Below are 12,325 nucleotides of genomic sequence, written 5' to 3'. Positions count from 1 at the left end.
GTTGAGTTTGAGGTTGACTAAGAGTAATTTGCAGTATTCTATGTCTGTTGAGGGTAAGAATGTGGAGCTGATGTGGTTTTTGTGTACCACAGCAATTCCTCCACCTCTTCTGGTTTCTCTGTTAGCTTGTATTAGTTTATAGTTTTCAGGTATTTTGTAGTTGTCTGAGAGCCATGTTTCGGTGACAAAGAGGGCACCAGTGCCACCTTTGATTAGGAGGTTGTACATTTCTGTGTTGTACTTTTCCATGGATTGTAAATTGAGTAGGCTGCAGACAGGGCGTCATTGCCTCCTTCGCTTAGGAGGTCATACATTTCTGTTTTGTACTTTTCATTGGATTGTCCATTGAGTAGGCTGCAGTGTAGTGTGTGCATTTTGGGTTGCTATTTTTTTAGCGTTTTTTCTGGTGGCTAGGTAAGGGTAGGGAGCGTAAGCAATTCGACTCTCATTTGGGTGGACCTGTTTGATTCTGGATATGTGGTTATGTCAACTGTCCCTTCTTTGAGGAGTTCCAGCAGGTTGCACAATGGATCTCTCTGTTTTGTGTCATTGGAGTTGGGCATTTGGTTGTTCGAGGGGCAGTTTTTCCAATATCTGGTTATGAAAGGAGTGTTGGTGGAGTTGGATTACAGTTTTGCTCAAGTTTTTAAATGTGTCTTTCAGTGGCAATGTTCTGCATTGCCGGGTTCTGTGTATTATAGTGGGTGGTTTGTTCTTAGAAGTAGAGTTTCTGCTAGAGTCCACTCGGTTCTTTTTTGTGGATTGTTTGATATCTGATTTGACTGTTTTGTAGGTGGAGAGGTAGCGAGAGATTTATGGTGGTTTTGGTCTAGTATTTGTTCAGATTATTAGCTTGGTTAGTAGAGGTCGGTGCTGATTTAGAGGTGTTGTAAATACTGGTAGGTGGCTCCTGTTGTTCAATGGTGGTGTGGTGTCTTTAGTATTTCTTGCTCTGTTTTCCATTGCTGTTCATTTTTCCATCTTGTATCGGGGCATAGCTGTTGTTGTGGCTCTCTTGAGACTGTTGTGGGTGGGGGATCTATTGATGCTGGGGATTAGCTGTGCAACGAGATATCTGGTTGGTAGGCTAGTGGGATTGGAAGGATACGCTGTGGTTGATAGTTCCTGTTGACTTATATCAGGCTGGCTATGCAACAGTGTGGAGAGGTAACAGTATTGAAACCTGCACTGGCTGAGCTATACATTGTCAAATCCCTCTCTGTTGTCATAGGATTGCAGTGGGGGAGGCACACATTTGTTAAGGCCTCACAATGTCAATGATTCTGATGGGTAACCGTCCTCCTTCTGGTGGTTCTCACACTGTCATTAGCCTTGTGGTAGGGACATTTTCAGAAATTCACAGTGGTAAAGTTCATAGCGGCTGAACTCACAGCAACAAAATTAGGTTCTCAGGGAGACCCTCCCTGTGGTGGTCATTAAGACTTGGCTTGCAAATTCTCAGAAATTCCCAGTTTGAGGGTGCAGAGTGGCTGAGCTTACAACCATTAAGATTAGGTTCCCAGGGACGTCTCCCTGTGGTGGTTGCCTCGTGGTCACTAACCCTCGTGGTTATGAAATCTAAACAAATCAGTGATGGCAAAGTTTGAAGCGGCTGGGTTTACAGCAGAAGAAATAGGGGTGGCAGGATTCCAAGTTACAAAAGTTAACTGGTAAATTCAAAGAGGTAGTTCTGAATGTGCTGGAATTCAAAGTTACAATGCCAGGTGGTAATGCGCAAATTGACAAACTTTAAAGTGGAATCACTTGATGCAGAAATTCAAGGTAAATAAAAGATAAAGTAGTAGGGTTCAAAGTGACAAAGTTAAGAGCTGTGTAACATTCAATTTAGCCAGATTCCACAGTAACAGAGATTAGAGCAGGAGAATTCCACAGGCATGGTTCCAAGTGGCAAAATTCAGTGGTTGCAGTATTCAAGAGCAGCAAAGTTCAAAACAACAATATTCTAACACAGTGAAATTCAAAGCACAGTGGTGATATTCAAAGAGGCCAAATACAGAGTGGCAACATTCAGAGTGGCAAAATTCCGGGTGGCAAAATTTAAAGTGGAAAACCTTGCAGTGGCAAAATTCAAAGAGGAAAAATCTCACAGTGCCAAATACAAATGGCAACATTCAAAGAGGCAAAACCGCTCAGGAGCAATAGTCAAAGTGGCAAAACTTCCAAGTGACAAAATACAAATTAGAAACATTCAAAGTGGCAGAATATAAGGTGGCACATTATAAAGTGGCTGAATTTGGGAATGAATAGTGGGGAAATATGTACAGTCACAATATTGCAACGCCCCTTACCTTATACCTTATTCGATGGAACCATCACTAATTTCACGGTGGTGACCTCTTCCCATGTGGCCAGGGGACGGCAGCTGCTACCTGATTTTGATCCTAGGCGTGGTTATATGAGGGAGGATCAGAGGAGGGAGGATAACGGATGGGGAGGAGGGATGATTCCATTTGATGATCACCCTGTAATACCCATGTTCTTGATGGCTTCTTATAACCCAACAATTTCCCTGTATTGTGAAAGTTAGAGACCCCTTCTTTATGTCACACTAAACTAAAATCCAATTGTGCCTCAAATATTGACAACTCACGCAAAATATGTTCTTTTCTGACATTTCTGTATATAAAGGTTTTGTTTTGAATTGTGTCATATTTTAAAGGTTTGATTTTTCTAAACCAATAAAATTATTAAAAAAACAAAAAAACAACATCATGTTGAAAATCCAATTACATCTATGGACTTCAGTTCCCATGAAGCCTCAAGTACTGAGACGAAAATGAGTTAATGCAGATCAAGCAAAGTCCAAAGACCGACATGCAGACTAATTGTTCTATTCATTTTGGATTGCCCGGGACATTTAGAAATTGTGACCATGGTGTTCACAGACACAGTACGGGAGAGAACTGCAGAGGAGAAAACAGGCACCTGAGTGCAGCGGCTCGCGGATGCAAGTTACAGACATCGGCTTAGCGGGAGAGAAGGAGATGTGCCGCCAGCTTACCAGATGGACCCCGGGAGCACAGAGAAGCAGAGTGGAGCTCTTGGAGGTGCGGTTGAGTCAGGAGGTGGCATTCTCTGGTCCTGGGTGCAGAGGAAGGCCGGCTAGTAGACGCAAAGCCGCAGGGAACGCTGAAGAGACGCCAGTGGTGCCTGGGAAGCCAATCCAGGGAGGACACTTCAATACAGAGGCACGATGTGAGTTGGGGATGCCACAAACCACTGGTGAGTCAGCACAGACCCATTGGGGACCCCGGGGCATACCAACAAACCAGAAACCAATTGAAAGAGGTATGTGAGACTGGCAATTTGGACAGTATTCAAAACCGATTCCAATACAGCCAAAATCTAATATTAGATCAAGGTTTAAGAACAAGAAGATGTGAATACCAACAAGAAAAAGTGTAACAACAAAATCTGAATAATTATATGTGTGAAATGTCAATGTGGAGGAGAGATGAAGTACGTGTTACCCCAAACAAATATATTGGACAGAACAAAAGCTGATGCTTTTTGGCCCTGTTTGAGAATTGTGGATGGTGCGTTCCAACACCTTTAGCGTGTTTTATATATGAACATCTCACCTTTGATGAAATTATGAATTTGCTCTTTCCTGTCATTAAAAGCACATATGCAAAGTATGTGTGACTGGGGCCTGGTCCCTTGAGAGTTATGCAGGGGCCAGACCACCCCTCTACCAGTGGCCCCAGCATCCCTTGCAAGCGCTGCCCTGGGGCTCCCTTCCCTAGACTAGCCCCAACTTGGTCCACCCAGTCCTCCGCACTTACCCTCCCTTACCCCTCCCTTTTTCTCTGACACTGGCCTTTTTTGGCTCCCCCAGCGATTGCCTTCTTGGCCCCCCCAGCACTTGCCCTCCCCACTTCCCTTTGGGCACCCCACTCCTGCACTTTTCCCTCTTCCCCCCGTGCACTTACCACCTTCTTCTTGCACTTGCACGGTAGGAGTGTGACAAGGCCAATATAACTGTTTGTTGCTGTTCTTCCTATGTTCCCCTCGCCCAATTTGTCTTGTGGCACCTGGAAACACTAGTGTATAGGTGCCATACAAATGTTCAATAAATACAATATGTATATATGTAGGTTTAAATAGAGGCAACAGCCCCCCCCCACCTTTAGATGGACCATTCATATGTTCCCCATGTATAATGGCGTACCCAAAGGGATGATGGCAGAATGTAAATAAAATCTACTTATGCAACATATGTATTGAATGTGGGTTTGTCCTTTTGTGTAAAAAAAGATATAGTTTGCAGGAGGAAAAGGCAAACATGTGGCATCCTACAACCTATATTTGCCTGTTGGAAGGCTAGTCTGGCTCAGGTTCCCAGAAGGGTGGTGTGAGCAGGCTGCTTTCCAATGGAACAATGGAATCCTTATGATTTGTTGTGAAGGCAGAAACCTCAGTGAAGTCAGAACTGGTGTTAGTGTTAATTTGGGAGGCCATGTAGAAAAGCCAGTGAATATCAGATACTAGTATCATTATTATTATTATTTTTATTTTTTATAACACGCTACATGCCCATGAGCCTCAGAGCGCACAAGTAACAGAGACAACATTCACGAGTGGGTGGGCAGTTCATGGTGGGTGCATCAGTAGGAGTCAGTCAGGGAGGGTAGAGGGGAGTTAGTCTTCTGAGTTAAAAAGAAGAGTTTTGATATATAGTTCTCTTTAAAGACACACGAGAAGCCCTACATATCATTGTAGTGCCTCCCATAGTTTCCCAAAGCTCCATTTGGGGGTCTGTCTATGCCTTATTAGCAACCAATCAGAAGAGGCAATCAATCAGATTGCTCAAATCACAGGCTGAATCCCACGATCTCAACCTGCATTCCGAGCAGCCTGATGTCTGCTTCCCCCACCCTGCCATCTGCCCCCACTCTCTCCTCCCTTCCCCTCAGATCTCTTGTCACTTCCAACCTCGCATCCCCACTTACTGGGTGCCACAGCTGCTGCCGTTTCCTGTCCCTGCTGGCCACCATGGAAATGAAAGAGGGGCTCTGTATGGTGCCCCGCCTACCAGATCCATGGCGGCATCTTAAGTAAGCATTTTGTTTCAATGGCATCCTGTTAATTGAAACAAAATACATTGCTCATAGCACCCCGGGTTTCCAGATATAAAACTTGGGATTCTAATAGCAATAACACCTGATCCGGTGGGCCAGAACAGGTATTAGGACATGGGTCCATCCAAGCTGAAATATCATCCAGGCTTGTTGAATGTATGATGAACAGATTTCAGTTTGGCTGCCACTACCATGTAGCAGTACATTGATTGAAGAGGAATACTTTAAATTCGTCATTTCCGGAATGGTCAAAGTGGTCGTAAAAAGTAGTGGAACTGTTAACCGACAAAATAAAAGTAGTGGTACTGCACTCCCGACAGTTCCCGCTCACTTTGACCTCTGTCTATGACATATGCCGGCATGGGGCATTTAATTGCAATTTGTGTGGCATTTGTGTGGAGGGCAAGCACCCAAAATCCCTCTTCTGCCTCCGGCCCTCACCCTGAATTCCCAATACACCTACTCTGTAACCTGGCACCCCTTAAAAGTGCTGCAAATAATGCATTGAAATAATCCACAGCCAAATGCAAATAAATAGCGGTGGGGACATGGGAGGATACGGTTTTTGCAACACCCACTGCGCTTTGGGAAACGTCATCAAAAAAGATGTCTGCAAAAGTGCAAGGGCTACCTCAGACGTTTTCTTTTCATTGGTATGACCCTCTTAAAGGCTCTCACTGTGCTCAAAGAAACTTAATTGACCTAGAGCCCATCACAAATGTTTAACCTCTTCAGTTGAACGCCAGGAATAAACATGCAGTACCTGATCCGCCAGATAGGGGTCAGGATACATAGAAAGGTTCTTCTGATGCAACCATCCTAAAGCGTAAGCTCATTTTTGTGAAAGGTTCGTTTTACCATCAATATGTTTACAGCCGTGTTTATTATGCACAACATTGTGCATAGCTTCTCGGCCCTTGCTTGTACACACTTCTATCGAACCACACAACTTCAGTGGATGAGATATTGATAGCTAAACGTGCTAAACTAGCAGCCTTAATCAAACTATCATTTCCAGCCCCACTTCAGTATTTTCCAACAGAATGGTCTGATTTCTGTTTCATTGTTATTCTCTCAGAAAACGTTTTGGTGCAGCCTGTTACGGGTGACCCTCCCAATGTGCATTGCCCCTTTAAGGGGATGTGTTCCTCCCACGTGTGTTGCCCCTTTAAGAGGGGCCATGACTGTGTCATGGCCCAAGTCAATAAAAGGAGCTCCTGCAGGCACGTGAGACAGAGCGGCTGCAGACTCCCAAAGAGGAACGACTGAGTCCGTGTCTCATTATCAATGTAGGCCCCAGGCCTACACGTGGAGGCGCAGGCCTGCACGCCCAGACACTGAGGGACCCGCATGCCAGGATGGCAGCCGAGGTCCCCTCGGTCAGAGGCCTGGCAGGCTGTGACCCCACGCCAGGGTGCCAGAGGCCCTGGCACCCGGGGCCCTGCCGGATGTCCATGGCAGGCCCCCACCCCCACACCTAGTGGGACTGCACGGCGCTAGCAGAGATAGCGCCCAGGGGCGCCTGCCGGATGACCATGGCAGGCGACCCCCAACATACCCATCACAGCTCTTCCTCTGCCCGACTTCCACCCATCGTCTCAGATCAGGAAAGTGGACCTTGCTGTGGCTGGAGGGGCTGGTGGGGTGCAGAAATCTGGCTACTCCACAGTCCCTGCCATATTGGGGCCACTGGCTATCCTCACAACCCGTATCTGTGCTACTCTAAAGTTCTGCATAATGTCAAGGACTCCACCTACCACAGCTGAGGGTTAGTTTGCTGAAGCCCCCGAGTTGTGGTGCTGCCCCTTTATGTTCGTGGTACCTCCATGCAGACAAATAGGCAAAGGAGCTTCTTAGCAGAGGTCATACCTTCAAGCAGATGCCGCGGCCGCCCTTAGGAACCCAAACTCTGAATGAGCTTCGTGCCCAGACTCCTGTACTGGATGCTGGGGGTCCAAATGGAAACGGGCGGGAACCGCTGGTCATGTCTAATTATGGGGTTAGGTGCTATAGTGCTATATATACTTTGTATTGTACGGACCATTTACATGCCACTTGTTTTGAAGGTAGGAGGGTTTTTTGTCTTGCTTTTGTCAAACCCACCATAATATTCATGGGGAATGGTGAACATGGCCCAATGCTTCAATCCCAAGGAAGTTAAACTGCGCTTCACTGACAATACCCAAATGAAGGGGAAACACGTGTGTGGTTGTTTGTGCCATCCTTGAGAGCTGTCAATCATGGGTTGATAAAGCTATGTGTAAAATAGCACAGTGGTATAATGCAAGGACAATGTTCTCATATGAAGCAAAAAGCCAGCTTTTGAGCTAATGTGCAGGGCCACACTGCATCTCCGGATGGGCAGGATCTGGAGGTCAGATGAAGCAATGGCTACTGTGTGGCGCCGTGCGTGTGAGTCTCTTCAGCTGAAATGCTCCAGTCTACCATCACATTTGCATTAGTCTACTCTGAAGCCTCCCTCAGGTGACTTACCTCGGGCTCCAACAATCGGTTTTATGCAGAAATGTGTATAACTTGTTAAGAGCCCACACAATTTCCGTGTGTAGCTCGCTGCGGCTGGTCGAAATTACACAAATAAAGTCTGTTGAGGTGCTTGTTCTACACAAGAGTGCAAGGGGTAGCACTGATTGTGAACTCTGTGTTTTCTTTTTTTTTCAGGCCTCTTCTTACTCATCATCTTTGGACGGTTATCCATGACCAGCAAAGAGAAGAGGAGCACCGCTTTGGACACAGTTCCACTGAAGTCCACAGCCTAAGGAAGAATACCCCCGGGACTCCCTCAGTTCCAAATGCACACTTGTGCAAACTGAGGGAGTTCTTGCCTGCTGCGCCGGATTCACAAGGGTGTCATGGATGAACCGCACTCGATATTATATCTTGATTTTACGCGTCTATGTACTCTCTTTTTCTTTGAAACAGGCATTGTGGAAAGTACTGTCAACTATGCACAGATTGATGACGTCGTAGTTAAGGGAATTGACTTGTGTACTCTGGAACAATGAATTCAACCTGCTACTTGAATGTTTATTTAGCAGGGTCAGATTATAGAAATAATGCAATGGCGGCGGGTACAAAGAGCCTACGTATTTCCTGTTTTCAAGAGCAACACATTAACAAACTGAGGAGAATCACTGCAGTGCCCTATTTAGCCTCCACAGAAACATTTTAAATTAAATTATTTCACCAGAGATGCAAATCAGATATGTGTTTTAGGAAACATGGGTCATCTGTTAGAAACAGAATATTTAGAGAAAAACTGGAAAGCACTTGCTCAAAGCTGTGGATGATATAAACAAGAGAAAGGCAGCTGCACTTGGGAACTTACTCAGGGCAACGCCGGCAGGGAAGAGTGCGGCACTGGGCCACCCATCACTGACAGCGCCGGCAATGCCACCCGACGCCAGTGTTCTGAAAGCATGGCATGCAATGCACAGCCCACACTTCCTCAGCTAATGAATACTCTGAGGGCATCAGTACCAGTTTGGTAGTAATTCAGTTGGAATTACTACCAAACTCGTTTACCGTTACAGCCACTCGGTGCGTCGGGTTCACTGCTGGATTATGAGTGTTGGTAAGGCGGGGTTAGTTCCCATTCATGGAATCTCTTGGACTCCCTGGGGGATTTGGAGGAATTACCACAGGTTGGACTTCCACCAATAGTATTTCTTCCAAATATCGGTATTAAAGTGGAAAGTACCTCCTGCACTTGGCTGTAGCTAAATCGTCTTCTTCATTGCCAACTCAGAATTCAGTAGTGCTGTAAAAACTGGTGGAATTTCTGTTACTGCCCAGAAAAGTGTCAGTAACCAAATAACTACCAACATTTGACCACACTACCAAACGTGTACTGAGGCCAACATGTGTTCCTAGAGCCAGCAGAAACACCAACTCTTAATTCACGCCCAGATATTAGATACTGTAGCTCGAGTCCTGGGGAGGAAGGCGCAGAGCGCTTTGTCTCATAATTGCATGTTGAGTTATTTCAATGTCCACTCTGTGTAGGTTGAGAACTGTTGGGCATGCCCCTTCCTGATGCTCTACATGTGCATTGCAGCACAGGTGAGGGTGAACAAGTGCACCCTTACGGTCAAGCAAGAATCGGTTAATGAAGACCTACCTGCGGGTTATGAAGAAAAGTGATTAATGCTCTCCTTGTCTATGGAGATGTGAGTGACTTACGTATGAAAACCCTTTCATAATGGCACCCCATGGTTCACATGGAATGTATTACAATACAGAATACTTTGGCATTGACTTCTACAGTGTGCAGAGTGAGTTACAGAATAAGGCGGTCTGAACCCTAACACTGGCTCGGAGGGTGACATATCGATGAGGCACCAGCATGGCAGAGTGAGTGTGCTGCACTGAGTGGTCAGTAAGGAGAGATTCCTCAGCAGGGTAGTGAGAGATTATGTATAACTAGAGAAGTGTGATTATAAGTCAAATAAATGATCATTAAAAGGGTTGACAAGACAAGGCGAGATGTAAAAATAACATTGTATTGAACATACCCTTCATGGAAACAGTATAAAAGAGATAGTCCAATGAACCAGACATTGGTGGGTGAAAGAGAGTCAACTGATCTTTGATATCTTCTTGTGGCGATCACCCGGGTCCCATTGATAACGCACTTGATGATAACTATTGTCTGGGGTGTGAATGAAACACAACCCGAAGTGTGAAGCATATTCGACGTAGGCGAACGTCTAAAGAGTTGTGATTGGAATATGTACATAGATATTAGTGATGAGATTGCCGCGTAATGAGATGCGAACGTTTGGGAATGTCTGTATGTTATCTGTGTGGGTGAAATGTTATTAGAAATTAATGTGAATGTGGAAATAGTGATCTCAACAATGCCATGGTAACTTGTAAGAAGAAGATCTCATTATTTTACAGGTGTAGAAGAAACTTAATAAAGCCAAATGAGGGCATCCAACCACAGATTTTGTTGGGATGATTGAAGTAACCCAGTGACTAAACCTATATAACCCCTGAAGAAGTTGGAAATAAATGAGAGAGCTGCTGGAACATTATGTACACATGGAGAGGTAGTAAGGATTATTGTGTCATCCTGAGCTTGTGGGAACTCAAGCTCACGAGGAGAATGATGTGTCCTCCAAGATATTCAGAAAAGGGCTGTATCACCATTGCAGAGAGACCCCGATTTCAATAACGTGACCACTGAAAAGACGGCCATGGTGGGTGGAATAAGTCTAGTTCAAAGTGCTTCATGCAAAATGCGAAATATATACATGGATGTAATGATAATGGACAGTCCTTTTAGAATATTTAGCTAAATAAATTCTTTTGAGATACATGACTGAGTGTGGCTGTGTATGCATTCCTCCTGGTCTGGTATTGCCAGTCAATCGAGACATGTGTGCATGTTTGGTTATTGTCTTGGGAGTGACTCAAGAGTGTACATTTCAGATTCTACTAGAAAGATGCAGCGCTATGAGCTGTAGCAGAAGTATACGCAGCGCCCTGTTGCCATATCAGCCAATGAATATTCGTAAACTGGACACACACATTTTTGCTGCCCTTGCAGTCTGGGGTACAGAGGTGTCTGACCTGATTCTTGCCACAGACAGTAGGCCTTCATCCATCGGTGTTACTGTACTCACTTTCTGAGACCACGACATGAATGATGTCAGAGGTTACACACTGACCTATTCAGACACTCACCATATGCTTTCTGACATACAGCAGCATCACATGTATAGTCCTATTCTGCCCATATGCAGTGCTACTGCACGTGGAAAAACATACACATTTTGAGGTCCTTGACATTGTGAAATGTGGTGAATTGTGTGTGCCAGTTTTTGCTGCTCTAAGTCCCTGCCTAAGGTTTCCAATTCCACTAGCCCTAGTGAGCTGTGTTGGTCAGAAGGTGCGTGACAGTTTGCTTTTGGTAAGCGATGGTCCCCCATAAACCACGTTGAGATTTCAAGCGTTTTCTGCTTGTCCATCCAGCATTTGCAGATCATTTCAATTGTTTAAAGGGGGCCTGAAGCATCAGGCTAGCAATGTGTATGTTCTAGCAAAATATAGTGAGAGATTTCAAATGTGTATTTTATTAGCCCCCATTATATATCATGCACTTAATTTATATTCACTCTTACAACATCACATGTGCCACATGTCACGAGCAGACCTACCCAATACGCGCACATCTGCTCGCTGCTTACCTCGGCGGAACAAGCTCGTCTGCTTGCAAGAATCTGGCAGTGTGTGAAGATCCTACAGAAGTGAGTCTCCGCGACACCTGTACTTCCCTCCTGCAGAATTACTCACAAACTCTATGAGCAGCTCATCCAAATTTTCTCTGAGTCTGGATGTACAGCTATTTACAATCCAGGACTAAGTGTCCAGTTTTGTTTTATAACATTTCTTAAAATTGTGTGTCATTTTGGGGCTGGATAGCACAAATGGTTGAGTGCAGTGTTACATTTCCTTTAACAAGGTAATTCATTCCAGGTTGGCCTAGGTTAATGCTGACTCAAATTGGTTTCCAGCCGACGGATGTTACGTTGGACATACAAAAGAAATGCAGTGACATTAGTCCAGTTGCCTGGTAATAGAGTGCCCACTTCCAAACACAAAACCACTAACACAACTTGACCAGAATCATGAAATATGCATTGCCCACCTCCCACCAAAGGCCAAACCACTTTTCACGCTTGCATAGCACTGGATCTCTCAAATGTAAGTCCCACTGGATCCTGATCTTGATGTGAAGTGAGGAGCACTGTGGGATACCTACTCACTGCCTGGTCTTTGGTTTTGGGCAATGTCTACACAGACATCTCGACTATAGAACATGTATGAAACAGGGATATCATCAAAATGTGTTAATTCAATGTTGTTTTTTGCGTCTCTCATAACCACTAAATCTAATGCATAAAAAAGCAAGAAATGTTGTCAACAATTTCCTCAATTAATGAATCCACGTCATATAGGCTACTTGTCTTGCTTGGAATTTTGATGCCAGACATGATTGTCTACTGAAGAGCCAATCGTCTTAAATCCAAATGAAAATCTAACTTTTCTTCTCTAGCAAATGACAGCACAGGAACCAGGCAGCCCAAAGATGACGGCATGATTAGCCGCTTGTTAACCTCAAATGTCTGTGAAGGAAGCGGAGGCGGAACACGAGCGTCATCCTGCAGACGTCGGTGCAGTGACAGCTGAGTGTTCAG

At 44.9% G+C, this 12,325-nt stretch overlaps 1 protein-coding gene across 3 annotated transcripts in view; it reads left to right on the top strand.

Moving 5' to 3' along the window:
• Positions 1-10,446, top strand: part of CDH16 (cadherin 16) — a 1,158,846-nt gene extending 1,148,400 nt beyond the window's left edge. For all 3 annotated transcript variants that reach the window (XM_069653297.1, XM_069653307.1, XM_069653286.1), the window contains exon 18: positions 7,782-10,446. In XM_069653297.1, coding sequence (XP_069509398.1) covers positions 7,782-7,879 — 98 coding nt within the window. In that variant the 3' untranslated portion in view covers positions 7,880-10,446. The remainder of the gene's footprint in view (positions 1-7,781) is intronic.
• Positions 10,447-12,325: the final 1,879 nt, after the last annotated feature.

This window comes from Ambystoma mexicanum, chromosome 1p (genome assembly GCF_040938575.1).
Source record: "Ambystoma mexicanum isolate Mex_15411 chromosome 1p, UKY_AmexF1_1, whole genome shotgun sequence".
Lineage (NCBI taxonomy): Eukaryota > Metazoa > Chordata > Amphibia > Caudata > Ambystomatidae > Ambystoma > Ambystoma mexicanum.
The sequence above is the reverse complement of the archived record's forward strand: the minus strand, read 5'-3'. Positions and strand labels throughout refer to the sequence as shown.